This window comes from Oryzias latipes, chromosome 24, assembly GCF_053564925.1.
Source record: "Oryzias latipes strain Hd-rR chromosome 24, Olatipes_Hd-rR_3.1".
NCBI lineage: Eukaryota > Metazoa > Chordata > Actinopteri > Beloniformes > Adrianichthyidae > Oryzias > Oryzias latipes.
In genome coordinates, this window is record NC_136260.1 from 17,371,646 (window position 1) to 17,397,085 (window position 25,440).

General features: G+C 39.1%; 1 protein-coding gene across 1 annotated transcript; it reads right to left on the bottom strand.

Moving 5' to 3' along the window:
- Nucleotides 1–535: 535 nt before the first annotated feature.
- Nucleotides 536–13,523, bottom strand: armc2 (armadillo repeat containing 2). Its single transcript, XM_004083585.5, has 18 exons — nucleotides 13,339–13,523; nucleotides 11,411–11,634; nucleotides 11,270–11,342; nucleotides 11,009–11,156; nucleotides 10,469–10,577; nucleotides 8,625–8,683; nucleotides 7,994–8,092; nucleotides 7,018–7,202; nucleotides 6,831–6,933; nucleotides 5,715–5,929; nucleotides 5,124–5,269; nucleotides 4,721–4,820; nucleotides 4,166–4,469; nucleotides 3,060–3,182; nucleotides 2,857–2,970; nucleotides 1,463–1,595; nucleotides 987–1,141; nucleotides 536–842 (listed from the first exon to the last, which is right to left on the bottom strand). Exons 2-18 carry the CDS (start codon nucleotides 11,617–11,619, stop codon nucleotides 694–696), a joined length of 2,424 nt encoding a protein of 807 aa, XP_004083633.1. The 5' UTR covers nucleotides 11,620–11,634; nucleotides 13,339–13,523; the 3' UTR covers nucleotides 536–693.
- Between the last annotated feature and the right edge of the window lie 11,917 nt (nucleotides 13,524–25,440).

Consider the following 25,440-nt stretch of genomic DNA (forward strand, 5'->3'; position numbering starts at 1 on the left):
TTTTTTTAAATAAGGGTCCCTTTGTTGATGTTAATGTTTGTTTTTGGTGGGGCAGTGGTTGGCGCTCTTGCCCCACAGCAAGAGGGCCCTGGTTTAAGTCCTGACTGGGGTACCTGGAACAGAATCACTAGTGCAGACCTTTCTGTGTGGAGTTTGCACGCTTTCTCAGTGCATGCATGGGTTTTGTTCCAGCTAAACATGCTTTATAGGTTAATTGGTTACTCTAAATTGTCCCCAGGTGGGTATGATTGTGGCGCTGCGACTGGCGACCTGTCAAGGGTGTCCCCCACTTTCGGCCACGAGTGGCGGGGTTAGGCTGCAGCAGCCCTGTGACCCTGAACGGGACAAAACAGACTTAGAAAAATTGATGGCTAATGCTTCTGTTATACATTGACTAAATATTAAATATAGTGTTTTGCATTACTTTACATTATTACTTGATGCAGTAGTGAACTAACCAACATTAAGAAAGGGACCCTTTTTATAAAGTGTTAACGTTTTTTTTTTCTTAATTAATACTTAAACGCATTCAGTCTCCTTGTTACAGTTTGTTTAATTTGTTGTATAGAAGACATTTACCTGATATTTATATTCAGGAGGTGATGAGGAGTTTCCATTTAATGTCTGTTCACGTTCAAAAACAGCACACAATTGATTCCTTAAAGATAAAGAATGACTGCTTCTATAATGCAGTTAAAAACATGGAGTATGTTCAGCTGTGAGGTCCGGACCCTGCAGTGCCTTCATCAGTTCTTCAGCAATAGGGAGGAACTCTAACTCCCAGCATGCACTGTGGGGTTCCATTTTAACTTCCTTTTCAATCTTCTCCAGACCGCCTTCATCTGAGGAGTTGACATGAGAAAAGGCTGAGAAACAATTCAGGCTAAAGTTTATGTCAACATTTTAGCATGAAGTGATAAAAATGTGGATTTCGTTGGTTTAGACTAAAGGCTTTTGATGTGTTTGGATTAGATATTGACACAAACCTAAGTATGTGGTGAGAATCCTAAGCAGCATTTCTCTTTCTTGGGTGTCTAACAGCTCTTCTGAACCCCCACCAGTCAGATTCCACACAGCCCGGCATGCCTGGCCTGCTAGCTGCCAGTCACATGGTCCAAAATCTCCCAGGCAGTCCACCAGCCTGCTCACACACAAACAGACACACACACATGTGAACACGCGTCATGTGACCTGAAAAAGGGAGACTCACATGACCATCAGCTTAGCAAACATTTGCCTGACCTAACCACACCTTCATCAAGAGAGGGGACGTGTGAGGTGGAAAAAGTGTTTAAATGTTTGGAGGAAGGCTGCACTAAAACCTAAGATAAATGCATCATTTTATTCCAGCTCACTTTGATGTAGGGCACACATAAAGCTGCTTTTTCATCACATTTGCCATTTCCTGGAACCTCAGTCACTTGGTTCTTGCAGCCAAATCTCTAAGGGTTTCAGTCCTTACTTGGCTAATGCTCCCTCTGACGCCAGACGGACCCTGTTGAGGGGGTCCAGAGCCAGGTTAGTCAGGACCCCGCAGGCAGAAAAGCACATCTCAGCACTCCCGGAGTCGAGCAGAGTCACCACAAACCGGTGCACTGAGGGAGAAAACGATGAAGCAGTGATGGAAAGCAGGAGAACAAAGCAGGGCGAGGATAAGAGGGCGGATATCAGCAGCTGGCAGATGTATTTATGCTGTGAAGAGCCAGCCTTGTAGATAAGTGAAACCTCAACGTGACACAGTGATTTACAGAGGTGCAATTCTCACTTTCCCCCAAAGCTGGATAGTAATAATACCATGATTTACATGTTTTTTTAAGTTCAAATAGACTTTTATAGAAAAATCTGACATTTTCTCTGTGAATATATCTATGAAGACATCCAGGTTGATTCCATCATAGTAGTAGGGTTAAGGGCTGTCATCTGGACTTGGTTTTTAAAGTTGAAGACATTTTCACCTCTTATCCAAGAGGCTTTGTCAATTCATCTTTTTCAAAATTGACAAAGCCTTTTGGATAAGAGGTGAAACGTCTTCACCTTTAAAAACCAAGTCCAGATGACAGCCCTTAAACCTGCTACTATGATGGTTCTCTGTGAATAGTTTCCAAGAAAATCAGAAAAAGAATGCAATTGTTTGCAAATCCTTTAAAATGGGAAAATAATAAAAATAACATTTCAAAAGGTCGTAACCCTTGTGCTGTCCTAGGCACTTTAACGTTGGGAGTTGGGTCATCTAGACCCACTAGACAGTGCGCTGAACCTTTTTTCCTCAATGATTTGTGATCTTCACTGGTGTCCACGGATTACATGAAATCTTTCCACCTTTATCCACCTTTGTCATGGTAGGAATAACACGTCAATGTAAGGGTGGGGTCATCTAAGTTAGCACAAGGGTTAAGAACTGCTTACACTGCAGTTATGCAATATTTACCAGTCAAGCAAACATTATTTTGAGTGACTGTCAAAGAGAATCAGTTTCATGATTTCACACCCACACTAACACCAATTGCTAAAACTGAAAGTCTGCATTGGTTGTTTGATCTGAGTTCAATTTACCAGCAGAAAGAGATTTATAAACAGGAAAACAGTGCAACTAAAGGGAAAAAAAATTATTTTTGCAAATGTAATGTGAAGCGTGCACGTCTCACAAAAAAAGGAAAAATGCCCATATATGCTCTGCACATTGCCTCATCATTTCGGATCACATCAGGCCGAGCTGATAACTTATCTTTGTGGGTTTAGATGATTCGCAAACCCTTGTCATCTGGTTTTAATATCCTATGTCATTTCGGAATTGGTTGTTGAGAACACAAAAGCAAAACTAGTTAAAGCAGAAACAGATTTTTGAAGTTCCTGCACCTTTGTTTTGCATGATAAAGTCCCGGACATCCTTGTGATGCGACAGGTTGCCAAAAATGCGAGTGGCCTCCAGCGTGGCATCCATGCTGGAACTCAGCATCAGCTTCAGCATCACTGTGGGTCCAAAATAACATAAAGAAAGAGTAATGAAACAGAAAAACACTCAAGTTGTATCTTTAATGTCTCCTGTCTCCTGGTCTTACACTTTGCTGTGGTGAGATGATTGCATCTGATCTCTGAGCTTTCTTCTAGATAGAATGACAGGTTGTTGATGGTGGCAGCCACCTTCACCAGCAGCTCCTCGCTCTCCTGCATAGATCTCAGCTCTGTGCCGCCCACGCGTTGCATTAAAATACAACAGTAATAAGAAAAAGGAAACACAAATGTCACATCACTCTGGCATTAACACACTGTCAGCAGGAGTACACACTAAATATGCCTTCATTTATTTATCAGAAGGCACAGATAGTTAGACTATGCTGAAATCTTTCAGCCTTTTGCAGATGTATACGTCTGAAAATGAATCTGTGTGAAAGCATTGCAAAAGAAAACAGTATGCACAGTAATCTTTTAATGATTTATTTTAATGACAAAAATATTTGAATTTTTTTAACTGAAGAGACTCAGTTTGGTTGTCTTTTTAAATGGCATATATTGTGGTTGCTACCGTAAACTGGCACCTGTTGAGCAGAAATTTGTTTCGTGCTCTGACTGAAAGTGCTTTGTTGTTGCCCAAACTGCAAAATAAATCAGTTCCTTCCTCCTTTATTGATTATTTTTGCAAAAAAAAACATTCCGTACCAACTCTGAGGTGCAGAACATGCTTTTAAACTGAACCAATATTTAATATTTGTTGTTTTTTTCCACCAATTTACATCTGTTTTGTTTATGTCTCTCCCAACCGTCACAAAGTTTTGTGTAGGAGGCAGGCAGGCAGGCAGGCAGCAGAGAAGAGTTTCACACCCACCTACGTGTATCAGTTTAACCTGTTCTGAAACCATCTAACCACATGGGAAAAACTCTTGTGTGATGTGACTGAAAATCCTGCTCCTGCAGCGAAGCGTTTCGCTCTGAAGACCTAACACAACAGGTAAACCAGAGGAGGACGTGTTGTGTGTCAACGCTGCAGGGAACACACAGAGGAGGATGTGTTTTCAACTAAAGTCGCAGCACATTACCAGCACAGGGGAAGTGGTTGGTTACCCTGCATTTACTTACAAGTGCAACGTCTTTGATTTTCTTTGTCTTTTTTTTTTCAGAAGCTTCTATGTTTTTTGCACCTGTAGCTTCCTCATCTCTGCTTACTTACCCAGCGTCTCCATCAGAAGATGAATGCAGGCCGTGTTTGCGGCGAGCAAAGGTCCGACAGCTGGGTGGATGCTCATGTTCGCCAGCAGCCTGACCAGTTTCACCAGCACATCATCGGCTTCCTTCAGACTGATGGAAGGGGCATCAGGATCTTTCTGCGGGGCCAACTGGTCTCTCCTCTGGTAGATGTTGTATAGCTGGATGACAGTGTCCATGCAGCCGTCGCACTCGTAGAGCTGCTGCCGGGACTCGCTGCTTTTGGCTGTGAGGTTCCCGAGGGTGAAGAGAAGCCGCACGACGAGGTCCTGTGATGGAGACGGGTCTTAAATTAAGGGCAATCATATTTGCTAGAATCTGACAGTAAATCATTAGTTTGGCTTCAGTCATAGGGTACAAAAAAACGTCCATCAGTGCTGGAAATGATATCGTTATGTAAAGTAAACGCAGCAGATATTCTCAACTTGACTTTCTCTTTTAGCTTACTCCACTCCTCTTCAGATGATGGCAGCAGACGAAAAGCAGGTGAAAAGACCCCACAGGATGCTGGCGGACTCACCTGCTTTTGGGGGTGTTTGCTCAGCACTTCTAAAGTCGTTGGGTAGGATTCAGGGATTTGAGCCAGAGCGAGACAGCACTCAGAGTAAGATGAGAGTTTACTGGAGGCGAAACGAACAATTACGTTTTTTTATATAAACGATGACACAACCAGAACCGACTTAGACAAGGAGATCAAAACGTGGCATCTTTTTGTGGAAAATTCTCAAACTGTATCAGATTTATCTGCTTAGATTAAATTGTACAAGTAGCTCCTCTTACATTATAAATAAAATGTACCAGATCACATCAAAGGGAATGAAAACGGAGTGACTTTTGCTTGGCTCCTAACTACAAAGCTGTGATTCCTTATAGTCAGAAAAGAGGGGTAAAGCTGAATTGCTAAAAAATGTAAAGGATGGTACCTGAAAATTCTGGAGATGTTAGTGCAGACATCCTGATCGTCCCAGTGCAGACTCAGCACCATGCAGAGAGTGGGCAGAATTGAAATGGAGATAAAGAGCGTTCGGGCCTCAGGGTGATCTGCAAGATTCCTCAAAGTGGCCGTCAGCTGCAGGGGTGAAAGGAAAACCCCCCAAAAAATCTTCAAACTGGAGGAAACTGTCATTTTTTAGGAATCAAGGAAAAAAGCTCGACTTGTTTGCCTCCTCAGACAGGATAATGAGAAGGGTTGAACATCCTATTAGGAACTGTTTGTTTGGGCCGGCTTTAATGTGGTCCGCAGCACACATTTCCAGCAGAGGAGTGCACAGTGTGCTTGGACTGAAGCTGCCTGACCAGCAGAGAACATTATCCTCACTGAGCAGAATAAACCAGACAAAAACAAAAACATTTTTGCCAAATGGTTGGAAAATCTACTTAGGCCAAAAAAACACTTTGAAAGAACATTTCACATTCCTCTTTGTTGACAGAGTGCAGCATTTTGAGGAGAATTCAGAGGAAACTCCCAAACAGTCTCCATAATGTAAGCCACAACAACGGCATCGGTGACAGACCTGTACAAGGATGTGTCCTGCAGTTGTGAGGTTGACCTCCTCTGCCTTGCAGAGCTTGTAGATGAGCGTCTGAACCACAGCAACAAAGTTCTGGTCAAGCAAGACTTTGAGGACCGACGTGTTTCCAGAGAGAAATTTGAAAGTGGCAACGCAGTACAGCAACGCTTCTCCTGACAAACACACATCTTCAGTGTTCAGCACGCCCAGTAGCAGTTCTAGAAAGCAAAACAGCAAAAATTACTTTTGGATGTCAGAGCCTAAGTCAGAGGTCTGGAACCTGAGGGTCCAAAGCCACAAAAATTTGGCTCTTTAATCCCTCTCTTGTGTCTCTTATATTTTGAAGAAAAAAAACTAACAATTTGAATAAATCATTTTTTTTCATTATTATTTTAGTGAATTCGTTTTAGTTGAGTTTTGTCGTATTAGTTGTCAGATAAATGAGTTAAATGTTGGTAAAAGGTTTAATCTACTGTAAGCATATTCTTATTTTCTGACCAAACAGGAGGCACAGTTTTTAAAATATAATTGCATTTACATCCAAAACACTTTAAAAAAAATTGGATTCTACACCAGTCTTGTCGTGTTTATTTAGAATTGTAAAAGGACGAAAAGGATGAAGGCGCACCTAAGTTATGATGACAAAAAAATTCCATGTTTAAATTGGCTTTCTTGCAATTTTTATTCAAGTAAATCTGCTGCAGCAGGAGGATTTTATACTCAGGGTGTATTTTATTTTGAAAGAAACTTCTATGGGGTGCAGTAAAAATGAAAAAGAGGTTCCAATTACTATATATAGAAACATTTAAATCATTTTTATCTATATTTTATAAATAATGTTCCCTTTCGGCCACAATAATGAGGTGGGACTTTGTGGCTCTTGTTGGGTTTTGGTCAGTTAGAAACTGGACCAAATGGCTCTTTTAGAGTTAAAGGTTGCAGACCCCTGGTCTACGAGGAGGGGAATATCCAGGCCTGAAGGGCCACTGCTGATCCCCTGGATCAGGTGTATTCACTAAAGCAGAAAATGCTGATGTCGTGGTGCTACAGGTCTGGAGGTCTCCATGCCTGGCGTAAAGGCTTTCAAGCATTTAAAAAAAAGTAAATTTGATTTCTAACCGATGATAGACGTGTGTCTGAAGAGGATATCATTGCTTTCACTGCGGCTAATCTTGTAGATGAGTTTACAGATGTTGAGCAGATTGTTTCCACTGACAGAGAGCTGCAGAAAGGGAAAAAAAAAGCTTTACCTGACATGAACCTTAAAACACACACACACACACCTGCATATTCACTGCTCACTCACAGCAAGGCAGAGCTTGGCGATGTGCAGGCTGAGCTGAGCTGACCGGAGATCAATGAGACGGAACAAGATTCGTAGGATCTCTGACCTCGTCTTACAGTGCCGACCGAGCATGCGGGCCTCGCTCAGGGTACCGTGGAGACGCTCACACAGCTCACACAGGTGCGTCAAGGAGGCCGTTGAACTGCCTGATGGGTAAACATGTGGTAAGAAATCACAAAAGCCCGTCTGTATTCATTATCCAAATAATTTTTTTTGCATGTTGTGGTCTGTGTGCAGAAATGCTCCTCTGATTGTGTGATAGATTTATTAATTTGCTGGTCAGCACTTTAAAATCATTTTCCTTCCTCCTCCAAAAAGCAGCTGAGAGTTTCAGCACTCTAATTCAGAAAAACAATGCAGCGACAGGCAATTGACGCAAAGGAAAAGAGAGGGTGGAGCCTTTTCCTTGTTTTTGAGATGAAATAAATGTTTTCCCTGCATAAATAACAGAGTCTGGACTTTTTTCTCTTCAGAAAGGTTAAACAGAGTGGCACGCACTTACAGAGCACAGCCAGATCTCTCAAGTGTTTTATGCATGAGCCAGAAGGCCCTTAGTACAATAAATATTTAATATTTATCTTTTAAACGAATTTTCCATTAAATTTGTAGAGTGCTGAAATATTTATGTCCCCCAGATTTCATTTGCTAGTTTCAAGTTTTAAACTGAGATGATTCTGCACTGACTCTGATCATAACACAGACATATTTGTCTTTCTTGAGTGGGTGAAATGACAGAGCTTTTTTATATTCTGAGGCTTTATGCAAGGAGAAGGAAAGAAATTTCTAAACCTCCTGGCTGAAGATGAAATGTCAAAAAGACAAACAACGAATAGAATTTGACAGGAATAGTTTAGTTTTAGTACAAAGAAATTACCAGAATTGTAGAAAAAAAAGGGAATATGTCTATTTATGTGTTTGCCTTTTTTGCACTCAGTACCTGCAGCCTCACTTTCCAGCTCTTGGAGGAGAAGAATAACCTTATTTTTAAACATCAACGCATCTGCATCCTCTGTGCTTGAGTTTCCATCATTAAGACCTGAAATGTGCAAAGAGGGTGACAGTTATCTGGTTGCCTCCTACAGGCACAGAGGTGACGTGTGTGGTTCACAAGTTCACTGTCTTAAAATAAAACAGAAAGAAGTTTTGGTGCCACAGCAAAAGATCACCATCCACTTCCTCTCATTTCTCTCTGGGATGATGCAAAATAGTCTAAATGTGGGCATGTGTAGTGAAAACAAGCATGCATGCGTTTTCTGGACGCAAATGTCTGCAATCGCCTGTGCATCTTTTTTTTTTCTTCCTTCCTGAATATTTGCATTTGCTGGCTGTGATGCAGGAAACTGTGGTTGAACAACCAACAGCTCTCTCAGTGATTGGCTGGCTGCCCGTCACGGTGAAAATTGGGCCCTTAGCAACAACTCCCCAATCAAAGTCTGGCTGTCAGCGAGGTCTGCTCAGTTAAAGGAGCAGATTACACTAACATCCTTATATACGTCTAACTATATGTCAGTTATGCATTCAGGAGACAAAAGGATGTATTGAGGTGGATGTAATATAATTGGACAAACCTGTTTTGTGATGGCTTTGCTCTGTGGTTTTGTCTCCAACGGGCTGCACTGTTTTAGAGCTGAAACAAGAATACGAACATACATCAGTTTGTATTTGATTCTTGTGCAGTTTCATTTTCCCTATATTAGCTCACCTGGATAGCAAAAATAATAACTAGAATGTTAAATAAATAAAGTATAGCTAATAAAAAACACATCCAAGAGAAGAAGTCAGTTTCTGCCACAGAAAAATGTATTCAGTTACCACTAGGTGTCACTGTTGGAGCAGTAGCTGAAAACTGTGACAGGGAGGCCCTGTAATCCACCTCGTGCGTGCATCTTTGCAAGCACAGAGACAAGTGTGTGTCTGCCCACAGCCTTTATGTGTTTAATCTGTGACTTTGTCGTTGGTGAGGCCCATGCTGCAATCCCTCACAAAGAGGAACTAAGGGTCTCCACTTTGTGGGCAGTTTGGATGAAGGCGTTCATGCTTTGTCACTGTGAGTCGTCTGCACAGTCTGTGCTGTAACATAAAGCACAAACAAGGGTCCCTCCTCTTCTTTTTGTCCCAGCACACCCTCTGTTTTTCTTTTCTGCACTAAATAATAATTACATAGACATAAAAACTCCAGAAAATCTTTTCATTTGTTGCATGTTCTTCCTCATAATCTTTGCTTTGCCACAACTGAAGCCCCGGTGGCTTTACTGTCTACCCCTTTCATTATAGGGATGTTTTGCACACTTGCTGTTTGGTCCAAACTGCGACATGCTGCAGTGAATGTTAGGGGGCTTTGGCTGTGTAGGATTAGCAGTCTCATAATAAGCCCTCTTTGTGTGATTCTGCCTTCTCTGAGACATGACCTCATCCTTGTCTTAGGCCTGGACAGTGCAGGGCAATCACACTCTGCGCCGCTTGCCCAGCCTTGCCCAGATGGGCACTCAAATCTAATAGAGAGCCATTTGGAGCTATACGGCTCCGGCTTATACTGAGAGAAGAACCGAGTGGATGTCTAATCTCCCATATCTTCATATCTCATCACATTAATCTGTCGTGCTGTTTCCATTTCCATTGACGAAGCTTCTGACTTGGTAGTCTCAACCATCTCCTTTGAACTGATTCAGCATTGAGTGAAAGAGCTTCAAAACTGTCATTTTGGCCAATAAAGAAGCCTCCAATTGCCAGCAACAAGTTACACAAACGTGGTAACTGGGCCTCAGAGGGGTTGCACTCTGGACGTCAGCCCAGAATTCTTGTAAAAGTGTTTTATGGTACGTCCACTCCCCCTTGGACAGCTCCAGCTGCTCCACCCGATCAATACACTGATGGATCCTACCAGCAGCCCTCCCTACGACATTAAACCCAAAATTATTTCCATAGCTGATTAGGTCGGCAGAAAATAAACCCAGCTTTGAGCTGTAAAAGTGTAAAGATGACAGTTATAAAGCCGTTTGGTTGGGAAAGGAACTCAGGGAGGAGCTGAACTTGTGACAAAGATTGGAAGTACAGTTATGGTGGTCTTAAAAACAGGACTGAGTATTTAAGACTTGCTCATTTGTTCCATCTATCATTAATTCAGCCAATTGTATTTCAAATCCTTAACTGTATGCGTTGCAACTGATAGCTGTGGGAAATATTAGAAAAAGAAACATAAAAAGAACGAGTAAGGTGAGCTGGATTTGAAATGAGGGGAAAAATTAAAATAGCAACACAGTCTAGTAACGTCTGACCCTGTAAACCCTGTGTGCTTATAAATCTTTAGCTCATTGTTGCGCTGTCATCACAAAAGAAAAAGAATTAACAGAGCAGGAGAAGGTGGAAGGGCACATGAGAAAGAGGCTATTGTGCAGTCAAATAAAAGTTTTACCTATCGCTTGCCGGTCTGTGAGTCCCAGGTTTAACTGGACCTCTGTGAGGTGTGGTACGCCTAGCTGGCAGGGGCTTTGGATCTGAACCTGAATTCAGTCTGGATTTATCTGCAAAAAGAAAAAGAAAATCTGGTATTGAAACTTGCATTTGTAGTTATGTCTTATAGAGGTAAATTCTCCACATTCTGCCACAGGCTCAGCTATGTGAACCTTTTTTGATGGAGGAATTCTGCAAAATAAAGAGAAGATGTGCAGTCATCTCCGACTAAACACCTGCAGATCATCAGATTTTTACTCAGACCAACACCTGAGAAGGTAAACCAGCTAAACCATCACAAAGTCAAAGGGTTCTTTCAGAAAATTAGCTTGACAAAATGTTATAATGTAAAATGTTGTAGGACGTTGAGTAAACAAGTTACTTTTAGATAAAAACAAATGGGTATCTATATTATTATGTGTGTGACACAAATTTGCACTTTCCTTTGTATTAATTTACAGGATTTCTTCAAAGTTGAAAGCCCTTGAGTTATAGTCATCACCATTTTTTGTGTGTGTTTGTAAAGGCTGCAAAGTGGGAACAGCTCCAGCTTTAAGGACGGCCACCCGAGCTCCTGCAAGCCCTCTCCTGGCCTCCAGTGGGGGTTTGGGAACAGTTTCAGCAACACTGGGCACTGGAAATGTGGGTTTCTGAAGTAAAGTAAAAGATATTCAATAATGTGTGAGCAGGGTGGAACTCACAGGGGTTTCACCTTTTTTGCAGAATAAATCTGTGAATTAAATTGTATTGAGTGGAAAAATACATGATTCAGAGGAGGAAGACGATTTCCTGAAGCCGGTCTGGAGTTTGAAGCATCAAAGTTCCGAGCACACACACTGTAAAAGAAACACAGTTGTATAAATATTTTTAAAATGCATCTTAAATGGAGCAGAATGCTCCTAACCTGAATGTAGAGGATGGTCTATTGTCATGTCCTGCTCGAACAGAGTTTGCTCCAAAGAGCTGCCTGTGGCTCTCCTTTGGAGTGAAGGGTCTCTGGGTAGACTGGACCCGCAGTGACTGCCTGGCTTCCCGGATGATCTCTGAACATGTTTTCTTTGACATGTTGGAGTGTGAGATGAAAGGGCAACGAATCTGGTGCTTCAGCTCCATGGCAGGGGTTCCGGTCTGGGGAAACGTAATAAAAAAATAGATTTTCTTTATTGCATCCCACATTTTGAACCAAATGAGACTGATAGAAAATAGTCAAAATGACAAGATCTCAAATTCCTGTAAGATTAGATGAAGACATCTCCTTGGTTTGGAAAAGGTTTAACTTTTGCTTATTTAAAAGTGAGAAAACATCTGTAAATTATGTTATTTGCTTTCTACAGAACCTACTTTTACAGATATACAGACAAACACATACAGAAACAAGATGCACAAATTTGATTTCAATTCATTTCAATGGGAGCAAGCTAGAGAATGAATTTTAAGAGAGGACGCCTTCTGCTCCTTGATTTTCCCCCTGGAACTTATCCTTTTTGTCCATTTAGGTCTTATTTTATAATGATAAAAATAATAATTATTGTCACTATTTTGCAGAAGATACTACTACAAATACATGCGGTAAAAAAAAAGATTTTTTTCTGGCTATATTCCACTCTTGTTAAGGAATTGTTGAAAGCTGCAAGCAAAGAAACTAACAATTTTCTTTATTAAGGACATTTAATAACAAAATTCCTCCATTTTCTGAATCCGCTGAAACCCTTTGGGGTCACAAGGATGCTAACCCAGCTACTGTAATGTGAAAGCGGGGTATACCCTCAATAGGTCACAAGTCTGTTGCAGAGACAAACATTTACATGAAATCCAACATAAAGGGACAATTTAGAGTCAACTATTAACCTGATGCATTAGCATGTATTTGGACTATGGTAGGAAACCGGAATGTCCGGAGAAAACCACGCATGCACAAGGAGAACATGCAAACTCCACACAGAAAGGTCTCAGCCGGGATTCAAACCAGGGCCTTCCTGCTGTGAGGTAAGAGTGCTAACCACTACCCTACCATGCCATCCCAACAACAAGATTTCTTTAAAAATTTAAATAAAAAGTAAACTTTCAACTGATGTGGTTGGATGATAGCAGATTCTCAGAGATGATAGCATGGAGACTTTCAAAATAATATTTCAAAATTGTTACAAAGATTAGCTGATAACCTATTTAATTGCTTTCTGCAGCCCAAAAAGTATTCTCTTTTTACTTTTTTTTTTTTTTAAAAATAAGAGACTTTGTTGTTGGTGCAAGCGTTTTTTTTTAAAGAGACTAAAGTGAGGATACAGACGTTAGAATGTCTCACATTTAATCGAGGAATACACATCGATATGAATATTTACTAATTAATAAAGCATACTGTTTAATAATATTTATTTAAAGAGAACTATAGCATATTTATACTTTACCTATACTATAATAAAATGACCAAATGCTGAAAACATTTGTCATTCATTTTGATTTCAAAATAAATTACGCAAACATTTTTTTAATGGAGCATGTCAATAAAATTGCTTTAAATATTGACTTCTAATCAATTTTCTATTCATAAACTCTTTTCCATGAAACAATGCGCTTTCATAGAGCTGCAGACTTTGCGCGATCACGCTCCGTCTCCATGGTAACGAATGTTGTCAAACTACAATTCGCTCGAAGAAAAACTTAACCATGTGAAACTTATTTGTCCAGTGACTGCAAAATTGATTTTTTTGGTCTCATTTAAAGAGTAAAAGTAATCCCCCTCTTTTTAAAATAAATAAACAAATGGTCAAAACTAAAACCATGACCGAAGTTCAATTCAAAAGAAAGCGTTGGTTGCTGGTTAAATGTGCTCACCCTTCTTCACGCTCCTCCTGCGTCATAGAAGAGATGAGAGTCTCTCCGTGTGCAAGTTCACGATAATAACAGCAAAACATGAATACAAAACAAGCCAATCTACATTTTCTGGTTACTTAAAGTCTAAAAGTTTAACCAGAAGGGGCAACAAGCGCATGCGTAGTTCCCACCACTATCAGGTGCACGAGTTTCAGAAAGCTCCGCCCATTCATGAGGAGACAAAAAACCGTGGTGTGGCACATCAGTGAGAATGAGTGATTAGTCGTCTTCAGAAAATTTACTAAATTAATGATGTTGTCTTGGTGTCTTGTTTAAAGATCCATTCCAAATAAAATGATGTTTTTGGTGTTTTTAACACGTTCTTGGTGCAGTTTTTTCAGGATAGAGGACAATTATGAATTATTTTTTTCGTCCGCTCCTGATTCACAATGATTTGAACAAAGTAATACTCAGAGACACAATTTTGAGCTTAATTGTTTTGATATATGTCCTCCACCATCAGAAAAATGCTCCAAAAACACTGTTTTCATCTGAGTGGGTGTTAAGGATTCACAAATCAAACACACAGTTTGTGATTCGACACCTGAAAGACTCTTTCAGGTGTAGAAAAAAATCTTTTTATGCAGTCAACTGCTTACAAACTCTATCAAATCAATAAACACTTAAAATATTCACTTTTAAATTTGTTGATTTTTTAATATAAACACAAACTATGATCATTTTGACCCAGAATGGCTCCAGAATAAACCTGTTTTGTTGCACTATTTTTGCTTCACGTGTCAGTAAATTTAAAAGGCTTAAAAACTCAGATTTTCTTCTTAATTTCAAACCACAGCTGGTCTTTTCAAGCTTTTTTTTACTGACGTCAAAAATCAATGCAGAAAGGAAGCATGAGATCAATTTTCATAGATTAAGAGTTCAGCAGCAGTACACACTGACAAAGTTCCCTCACTTGTTTGTGCTTTACTGTTTTTTTGCCACCAATTTGTTCTGATAATGCTAACACCAATCGAATGTGTTTGAATCTTTACATTGATTTATTCCTAAACCTTCTCTGGCTGGCCTTTATTATTTTGTTGTAATTCCCCAAACACATCTGAACAATCTTGAGAGACTCAGGTTGGATTTTAATAACCCTTCATGCTTCAGTCTCTTGGATACAGTGAGCCCAATTGGCCGGCAATGCGCATGCTGGGAATGCCCAATCACAGGGCATCACCATGGAGCTCACCAGCCAATGAGAGCAAGACGATGCTCTAACTGTCACTATGAGAGGGAGGAACACACTGCTGGGACAGGAGTGGACACTCTCAACCAGATTGTATCTGTGGTGTGAGATCATGAGTGAAAATCAAGCTGTAAATGTAAAAAAACATGACGCTTACAGGAGCAAAAGATGCCCACTTTTATGCTTCAAGAGCATCTGTGTCATTGATATTGGTGCTGATCACGTCAGGGAGTAAATGGGTTGATCTCGAGAGCCATGTGCTGCTTGAAGGTGATATGTCTCCCTGGTTACAAGCGTCATCTCCAGGCGGAGGCTTAGACTGACAATGAGCACTTAGCTCTTGGAAATGGAACCTCTTAACTTTTCCACGGATTTCCATTTAACCTGTTCTAAAACCAGTTTTTTTTTTAATTCTTCTGCTACTGACATGTCTTTTAATTCTTGAAACATCAAAAGCCCACTCTTTATGTTTTCTTTTTGGGAGTTTCCTGCTTAAAGATAAAAAATACATTTGAATATTTCAATATCTGCTTATTTCACGTTTATGGTTTGATTTCATCCATTTATCTTCTATTCTTGCTTAGTCCTGAGCAGAGTGACGGAATTGCTGGAGCCTATCCCAGCTTCTTCAGGACAAATGTGGGGTACACCCTGATTTGGTCGCTAGTACATCCGGCCAAACATAAACAAACTCACATTCACCCCTACAACAATTTACAGTTACCAATTAATGAAGCATGCTTTTGGACTATTGGAGGAAATCTACGGTGGCCCTGAAGTGCAAATTATATCAATAGATTGCTCAACACAAAAACATATAGATCGGAACAACAATTAAAAAAGCAAAGCAAATACTAAAAAAAAAGTCACATTTTAGAAATTAAAAGAACAATTCCAGAAACCAGGTCTTGGACATTGCTGATCGGATGATTTTAGACATTTGATTTTTTTTTTCAAATGTGTCTTTAATGTCTGCATACTTATAAACATTTTATGATTAGTGCGGAGCATATCCAGTATCTCTTCATGTCAAATAACCATCAGTGGACAAATGTCATCATCATTGTTTTTCTAATATTTGTTTTGCTTTTTAAAATTTTTGTTGTGATTTTTTAGCTGTTTTTGCATTGAGGGATTTGTTGGTGTGATTTGCACTTCAGGATCACTGTAGAAATCGGAGAAACCCATAAATGCTTAAGGAGAACAAGCACACTCCACACAGAAAAGACCTTGTCAGGATTTGAACCATCAAACCAGACACCACTATGGAGCCTTTTTGATTGATTAATTATTCTAAAACGTAGAGATAAGCCAGCTCAACCTTGTTTATTTCAAACTGGGTTAATTTACCCAAAAAATTAGTTAGTTAAATAGCAAATTAGATTATAGAGGAGCTTCTGTGAGCTAATATTATGTTTAGCTTTATTGTTGGTGCTAATTTGCGTCTGTTTCTTAAATGAGTTTGTTTTGCTTAAAAATTTCAAAAACTTTGAAATTTGTGCACCAACAAAATAAATGATTATGCTTTTTGGGAGACGACAGGCCTCTGAAATGTGAAAAGATGGAGAAGAGCTGTTCTCTTAACAGTAGCGAGGAAGAAGTTTTCTGGAGGTGGTGGGACTGCAGGTGGGAGGGTCAATGAAGACAGAAAGAAATTTTAATAGAGAGAACAGGAAAAGCAAATATGAAAAATGACAGATTCTGACAGAATCAGCAGTGAAATCCCAAGGATTTCTGCTGTGAATCTGCTGAACATCACTTAAGGCACATAAAAATGAGGTCAGACATCCTGTCTGTTCTCGCACTTTTCTAAGAATTGTGCTATCCTAGGCACTTTAACGTTGGGAGTTGGGTCATCTAGACTCACTAGACAGTGCGCTGAACCTTTTTTCTTCAATGATTTGTAAACCTCACTGGTGTCCATGGATTACATGAAATCCTCTCCACCTTTGTCATGGTAGGGAGACACGTCAATGTAAGGATGGGGTCATCTAAGATAGCACAAGGGAAGCTGCATTTACTGTCAGGAACTGAAGAAAAACTTTTCAGAAGAAAACTCTCACAATGCCAGTATTACTTCTACAAAAAACCCAAAAAAAAAACCAGTGAGTTTCAGTAGAAGTTTCTGCATCAGCTTTGATAAGTTTTTGCCGAAAAGAATTTCTGGGAAATTGACAACTGATAAAGTTTGCTTTGCAGCTTGATTCTTGAAAGATGTTGCATTTGCAATACTTTGAAAGAAAGTGGCCTTTCATCACACTTGGCTTGCCTGCACAGACCCGTCTTGGCTGATTAGCTTGTGAAGGAGATAAGTAAAGTCCTGCAGATTTAGCTTTTTAACAAAGTTAACCGTTTTGCTTGAGTGATTTAAAAAACAACCAAGAAGTCTACATTCGAAGCAAATCCAAACTAACCCATTCTCAATTGTTCATGTAACTTGTTGATGGTAAGTTTCTAAAAGAAATCAGCTCTAAACCAAATAGGAATCTAAAACAAATGATTAGTTTATTATGTCTAACTTATATTGTAAACAATTTTTAGATTGCAGGCTTGATAAAATTTCTGTTTCTTTTTTAATTCTATTAGATTTTCTGAAATTGCATAACTTAGGACGTGCAGAAAGTGTTTCAGGAGACAGATTACTGCCCTCAGATTGTGACAGAACTTTTATTCAACCACATCCTAGATTCAACATATGTGCTTACAAACAAATATAATAAAAATTGTCTTTATTGTTGAAGCAAGACCACCCCATTTTTTCCAATGAAATCTGCAAAATATTTTTTTAATGAAGTCGTCTTTCCACACTCTTCAGCCGGAGGGCAATGGGCGGGGAGCCAGACGCTCCAGTTTCTGTTGGAACTGAGGCTCAAAGACACTGCGCAATGTACAGACATTTAAAAGAGAGAGAAAAAAGGAGGCATGTCTGTTGGAGCACATGGAAAAATAAAATGCCACAGGGATTCACTTGTTTTGCATGGATACTTTTTTATAAAGCCTTAGGAGGAAGAGTCAACCTTTTGTCTTTACAAAATTATATATTTTATTACTTTCTTTCTCTTTCGGCTGTTTCCCATCAGGGGTCGCCACAGCGAAACAAACTCTCTTTCGAGGGAAGAGTCGCATGGTTAACTTGGCAATGTTTTACGCCGGATGCCCTTCCTGACGCAACCCTCTCAATTTATCTGGGCTTGGGACCGGCACAGAGGCAGAGAAGGGAATAGGGAGCAGCCTGAAATCGAACCCTGGTTTCACGGATGGAAGGTGCTGCAAACCAGCACGAGCTAAACTGGCTCCCTTTTTTCTAATTACATTTCTTCTAAATAGTTTAACAGAAATATTTATGTATATTTCTGTGGTGTGTCTACTCTGATAACCCTGATGAATCCTGGTGAAGCATACTTATCTCATATACACTCATTTTTAATGCCGCCTTTCATCCCTTCCTTCACATGACCTATGTCTGTTTCTATGAATAGACGCGTGGGCGTGAGTGCTGACTTGCTTGTGTTGCTCACCACGATCCTCCCCTGCAATAGGTCTTTCAGAAACATACATCAACTGACACACTCACACATTTTAGGTGGTATTTTTCTTACTTTTTCTTCCTCATTGTCATTAGGTATGAATAAGAGAGAAAAGATGAGTCAAAAGTAGCATCAGTCTTTAGTATTCTTGCAGAAGATTTTTCTAGTAGCCTATACACCACCATCTGAGGCCTTTAGCTAATGCTGGTCCAGGGGTCTGCAGCCTTTGACATTAAAACAGGGTTGTTTCTCACTGACCAAAATCCAGTGGTAGCTGAAAAATCTTACTCCCACTTTAGAGAAAACAATTGTTGCTTTGTATTTGTTATTGACACTATTACAAATGAATTACTGTTTTTTTTGTGTGCTTAAAACTTAGAAATATAAAGAATAACTTGCTTTATTTTCTAATTTGATGCTGTTTTTTTTGTTTGGCAACATAGGATCAATGTGCTGCAAGATAGAAACTCCAAAGAAAATTTGAATTAGCCAAGCCAAAATTTTCTATTGTTATGCCTTAAATCTATTGTTATGCCTTAAATCAACTTTGACTAACACACACTCTTAAAACAATTGGGTCTTTCATCAACCCAATTTTTGACTATTATAACCCATGTATTTGGTGGTCTCAAAATACACCTGGAAAACTGTGCTAATTGCATCTCATAATACAAGGTTTTATCACACAGTTTTGCCTATTTTTCCTGAGTTTATACGTTTATTTTATTAGACAATATATACTTTTTTTGCCATTTGAATTTATTAATTGAAAAAAAAAAAGAAAAACATGGGAGCAGAAAGAGAAGGGAGGAAAAACAACTCAGTTAATAACTACCATCTAAATATTTTCAATTGCATTTAAATCTACAGTACAATTTATGGGTTATATATACAATTTCTTCGGGTTGGTAATAGTGGTTTAATTTGAACCCAATGAATGTTTTTATTTTATTTATTTATTTAATTAATTTTGTCCCTTTTTAATCTTGGTGTTGGGTTAAATACAACCCTTGGGTTATTTTTAACAAAGTAGTTTTTAGTGTGCAATTACTGCCACATAATTACATGTAGGTATCCAGTAGGTACAAAAAGTACATTATAAATACCCCTTAAGTATCCTGTACTGTACGGTAAACGGAAGTATTAACACAAGGGAATTTATATAAAAGAGCTGTAGCTCTATTTTCTTCCACATTTTGGTGAATAGGCTCTTAACCTACCGTATTTTAGCTTTGTGTATTTTAAAAATACTCCAGTTTCTTTTTTATTGTCAGTCCAAAATTGGCATTGAAAGAAAAAAAAAATCTACAGCTTTTAAATGCAGAAGCTTAATAATTATTTCATTATTACAACAAAAATGAAACACTATCAGCAAAAATCATTTTTTTCCTTGCTGAAGAGATGCTTATCAGATGGAAACAATAAACACTGGGCGCGCATCTTTCCGCCACTGCTGCATTTACAGATTTTCACAGAAAAGCTGAGTCCACTGGAAAAATAGAAATGAAAAGAAAAATATGAGACAGCTGCTTTCACCGATGATTCCCGTTTAATACTGTCTTTTAAAACAAACAGAATCAAAGCTGGCTACAGATTGGAAAGGTGATAAGGTGGAGCAACATCCCTGTAAAATGTCATTTTTAAAGGTTTCAGTTGTGTAATATATGTCATTACACCTTTCGTGGCTACTGTTTAATGGTATATTAGATTCCTTTGTTGGAAAATCCATCAATGGTGCTTCCAATAGAGGAACCAAAAGAGATGAAAAGCAGGTTTGGAGGTTGGGAGACTGAGAGAGCGAGCCGTGACCCTCTGTGAAGGATTTCCCTGGTGGTTTCCCGGTGAGCTCAGGTCATAATTCACCAAAGCAGAAATAAATGTGTCCCTGTACACATGTGTATGCCCATAAACAGAAAAAAATCTGTCTCTTTGTGTGTGTGTGTGTGTGTGTGTGTACCACTCTCCCTTTGTGCAGCGATATATGGATGCCTAACCTTGAAGCTCAGGATACATGTATAAAATAGGGTGAGTGTCCACACTGTCCGAGCACCATAAACTGCTTTATTATTAGTCATAGTGGTTCATCACTGCATTTGTTTTCACATGGAAATCCTCCATTTAAAGTGGCGTAACGTCTGCCAATGTTATATTGATATTTCACAGATAAGATCTTGTATTCTTTTATTTTAATAAATGACGTTGGACAATTTATTTTGTCCAGGTTGACAACAGACAAGAAACAGTTGACCAGAAGTCTAAAAATAAAAACAACAAAGACAGAAGTGAACTGAAAACATAAACCGATCGTCTTTTGATCTATTGTCAAAGTGTTCCTATTGGTCTTTTAATTATGATTATTAAAAAACCTATCTCGTTTTCTAGGACATTTCTGTAGAGCAGAAATTCATCTCTGAGCTGCTGGGAGGACCGTTGGCGGAGAGCAACACCGGTCCCTTTCCCCTTCCCTTTGCTGAGAGCTTAGAGCAGGGAGCTTGCGGCCCACCCAGCGCCCCCCCCAATTTGCTCTTTTGTAAACAACAATCTTTTTTGTCTGCTCCTGATTCACATTGACTTCAAAAAATAAATACTAAGAAATGCAAATTTGAGCTTTATTTTCTTATATGTGCTTCATCATCTGAAAAGCCCACAAGAACATGCTAAAAACACCCCAAAACACAATTTTCTTTAAAACGGGTCTGTGATACATGGCTGGGAGCAGATGTGAGTGATTAACAGGAGAAGAATTATTGGAAAAAGAATTAGCAAGATCCAACATTTTAGTAAACCTAACAAAACAAAACAAAACCAACCAACAATGCAAAATCTCAAAATCCTTGATTGTATGTCTTATTTCTAGTCAAATTGAATAATAGCAACTCATATATAAGACACAACAACTGTGTCAGTTAAGTTTTATGAAAGAAATGTATGATAAATGAAAATTTGCTGCTGTATTTTTGAGATCAATTGTTACATCAAAGCCAGTTTGCCTTTAAAGCTGTTGCCTGTGTCTTATATCAACTATATATATTTTTTGTTTTTTTACAGTGATAAAAAAAAGATCAAGCCGAGGTCTGGTTACCATTTTTTTACAGCATTGATAATTGTCATTTTCTATAAACTCTTAAAATAAAAATCTTCTGCCAAAACATTCAGTACAAAGGAATCCCCTGCATACAGACAAATCCCTGCTTGAATTCATTCATTCATTTTTGATCTAAAGCTATGAACACCCCAGGAGATAACAGAAAAGTTTGAGATGAATGATGCAAGAGGAGCATAACACGTGCAACAGGACGGCTTGCACATGCTCAGTAAGTGCAGTGGAAGACAGTGACATTTAAGGAAGAACCATCATATCATGATGTATCTTGTGTTTGCACCACAGTCACATTTATCATCGCTGATGTACAGAATTTATTGGGGTTTTGGGTTTGAGCAAGATGGTGATCATGGACATTTCAAAATAAAACACACCAGCTCTATGTGTGTTCATGAAAGAAGATTTTATAAACACCCATACATTTCTACTTGTAGAAAAATTCTAAAATATATATTTTAAAATATCATTACCAGTCTTCTAATTCCTCAGTGCTTTGCTGTTCTTAAAATTAAATGGAATTTTAGAAAGAATAAGATTAAGTCAAAAGGGCCAAAAGAAGGAATTTACACTTTGAAAACAACAACACAAAGTTTTGTTGTTTTTATATTATTGAGCAATTGAGCAGGTTACACAATGATTTTGGTAATATAGAACATTGCGTGACATTTTCAAATCTGTTATCACTCCAAAACAAATCAATGTCACTCATGAAAGGCATCAATCAACACAATGATCCACCCACTGCTGACAATCTCAAGTTAAGGCGCGTCACTGACTAATGTTTGTCCCAAAATGGGTTTTAAGGCAAAACTTTGGCACATTGCTATTGGACCATCCTGCCAATTTTGTTATGAAACTACACAGAAAATTAGGAGAATGTGCGATCATGGCTTCAAAGCACTACTCAGCTTTGGTTTTCAGGGGTTATTAGTCATGTTTTGGGGTTTCTTTGACTGAAGATTTCAATTGTGGGCTAATCAACTAAGTTAAATTTGAAAGACATTGACTCATCCTGCCTCAAAAAGTGAAGCTTTTGACAAATGTTTTTCTCTGCTCTTCTCTTCTTGATTTCACTGTAAAGTTTCTCAATTAACGTGGGGTTTGCTTATTTGACACTTTATGTTGCAACTTGACCAGAAACCCAAGTCAGCCATTGTAACTGGAGCCCTGTAACAGAGAAGATGGTTAAACCCTGAGAGCACAACACACAAAGAAAACCCACACGAGAAAAGATTTTAGATTATAATAAAACCAAAACCATATTGATTAAAGTGGATGAGGGCCTCTTAGAATGCGTAATCCTTGTTGACTGAATCAAACGACTGGAGTAAGTATGGCCCTCTGAGTTCACAATGGAAAAACAGGGATAGGGTTCTTCTTCTTTCTCTTTTGCTACTGTTTTCTAGCGTGTGTATGCCACGTGCAATTGGAAGAGGCTTGCTGAGAAATGTTGAAACAGAAAAAATTTCACGAATTTGAAGTTATTAATTTCTCCTGTCGTGATCGATTTTCAAACACTTGGCACTTCCATGAAATAAAAGGGATGCCATCCTTAAGTCATAACTAGGTCTGAGTCCCTGATTGGTCAAAGTTTGACCTGGTTTAACTTTCAACGTGCGTTCAATGGCAACGTGTTTGTATTCAGCCCGATAACAGTTGTAAAAGCTCGAATAGCACGATAGTTTTGAATGTGGAAGCAGAAAATGTAATAGTGCTTACATAGACTTTTCATTGGAAGTGGTAGCTTGAACACCCATTCCAGGGATAGTTATCATCACAGTTCTCTATTTTTGTCATTTCATTCTCACCTGTGCCTGACGCCATTCAAATTCTCTCCGGTTTGTGCTTCCCACTGCATATTTCTCTGTATCTTAGAGGAAAACAAAGAAGGCTGTGAAAGGATTGAGATCCACAATGAAAGCATCACAATAAGCGATTTTTTAAAAATTCTGTTGGTCCTTGTGTGTGAGCAAATGTGTGATGACAAAGGGGCTGCAGAGTGTAAAGAGACCTGTCTTCCCACCACAGGCTGTGAGGCTGAGCTATAATCTGCCTTGATGACGCTCATCACCGGCTGTGAATGCTGCGGGACAATGCTCGACGGCTCTGTGCCAGTGTGCCATTACAGAGATGACATCATTCCTCTGCAGCACTTAGCGCACACTCCCCCCACGTGCACACACACGTATAAGTGAGGGGGGGGGGCATCGTTAGCTGCTGCTCAGTCTACAGTCCACCCCCACCACCACATTGACCGCAGCCAGAAAGCAATCAGAGTGTGTGTTGGTGTACGTTTGTGTGAAGCAGCAGTTTGGATGAGGTGTAGAGATCAAGATTAAGAGAAGACCCCTTACATCCATCAGTGGGGCAGTCAGTGTCAGTGTGTGTGTGTGTGTGTGTGGGGGGGGGGGGGGGTTGAAAAGCCCACTAATGACTGTTTCCATCACATCTCCATCTTGTTTACACTTTTAACCCCCACAACACATGATGACTCACTCCTCCTTAGCCAGTCGATGTGTGTGAGAGCGGCATCATGTGTCTTCGTTTATCTGTGGGATAAAAAATAGGTGAATTGCGATCCAAAAAAGGCTTCATTTTTCGATTTCTTTGAGTTCAACCTCCTACCAGTGTCACAATGAGCACTGTAGCAAAAAGGTTTGGCTGTTCTTCACCTGCTCTGCCTCGTCTTTATTGGTGGTTGCTTTGTTGCAGCCACTGATGCATCACTGTCAATGTTAAGGATCAGACTGTTTTCTGGGATGAGATCTGAACCTGTCTACCAGGGACTCTTCATTCTGGACTTTAGTTGTGAAACCATTTATAAACTTATCTTAACTGGAACCTGAAATACCTATCTGCTCAAATTTTCACTTTACAGAGAGTGGCTGGTGGATATAAATCTGTTTACTCTCAAATTTTTCTCTTTTTACCTATTTAAAGGCTTACATTGATCATCCTTTAGTCTTTTTTAAAAGTGTTCCCAGTAGTCTTTCAATTGTGATTATGCCATTTTTAGGCAAAATCCAGAAACCTAGTTTCCGCAGAGTAGCAATAGTTCATGAGAAATTTGCTGGGCGGGAGATTTTGGCCCGTCCAGCGTATTCTCTGCATCACAAATACACTCCTTTTTTAAATGGCATTTTCTGGGCTGCCTCGATTCACAATGATTTGAAAAAAGAAATACTCAGAAATGTAATTTTGAGCTGAATCTTTTTTATACATGTCCTCCATCATCAGAAAAATCCCACCAGAAGATGTTAAAAACAACAAAAACACAATTTCCATCTGATTTTTCTGAGCAGAGTTTTACTGTTTTCTTTACAAGCTTTCTCACATAAAATGGCAGCTTTCCTTGTTTAAATGATAAATGGTATAGACTTATACAGCAGTTTATTACTTTCCTTAAAGGCCCGGAGAGCTTTCCAGTCTCTATCCCATTCGCCCCATTCACACACTTATGGTGGTTCCGCTGCCTAACACTGGTCGTCCTCTCCATCTCTGCACCATGGCTGCCCTCTAAATTATTAGACATATAATTATTTTAGAAATTAAATCGACAATAATGTTGTGACATACCTGTCATTGTTTCAACTTTTTTTTCCATCATACAGTGATTTATGCCACGGTTTATGTATCTGATTTATTTTACTTTAGCAGATCAAAACCACTTTTTCTGCTATTATCAACTGTATTTATGTTTTGATTTTGTAACTCTTTCGCATATTTGTTTTGGTCACTTTTGCTTCCTGCTGTGAAAATCAAGTTTGCAGACATTCTGACTTTACCTAAACTGTCTTGTGTTCGTCATCCATCATCTTCAGCACTCTTGGTTTGCTTTGTTGTTTGCCCCTTTATTCTCGGATGACTCAGTTGTCAATTTCATTTCCTCCTAGCAACACCTTTGTTTTGGGTTTCTGTTTTGATTTTAATATATTTTTTTGCATCACGTTTAAATTGTATCTAAATGCATATTTTCTGGTAATTTATCATGAGGATCTAAGGCTGTGAAAAAGCTGTGTTTAAATATTTGAAATGACTGAACTGCCACAATTAAAGAAGAAATGAGATGGAACAAAAGTAAAAAAAGAAACTGATATACAAACCCTATTTTTACTGTGTTATCTGTCTGATGCATCTCTAAACTCTTTGTGTTGACGACTAAGATCTTTGTTTGTGTTTCTCGTGACTCACACGGTGCTCATAACAAGTGTGCTACAGAGTTTCCATTATCAAACACAATACTG

What these genes read in the sequence shown, in the direction of transcription:
- armc2 (XM_004083585.5), bottom strand. Translation starts at nt 11,619, where the DNA reads ATGGAGCTGAAGCACCAGATTCGTTGCCCTTTCATCTCACACTCCAAC. An exon ending in TCGCCAAGCTCTGCCTTGCT is followed by an intron (nt 6,934 to 7,017) that starts GTGAGTGAGCAG and finishes CCCTTTCTGCAG; the next exon opens with CTCTCTGTCAGTGGAAACAA. An exon ending in CAGGACACATCCTTGTACAG is followed by an intron (nt 5,270 to 5,714) that starts GTCTGTCACCGA and finishes TCACCCCTGCAG; the next exon opens with CTGACGGCCACTTTGAGGAA.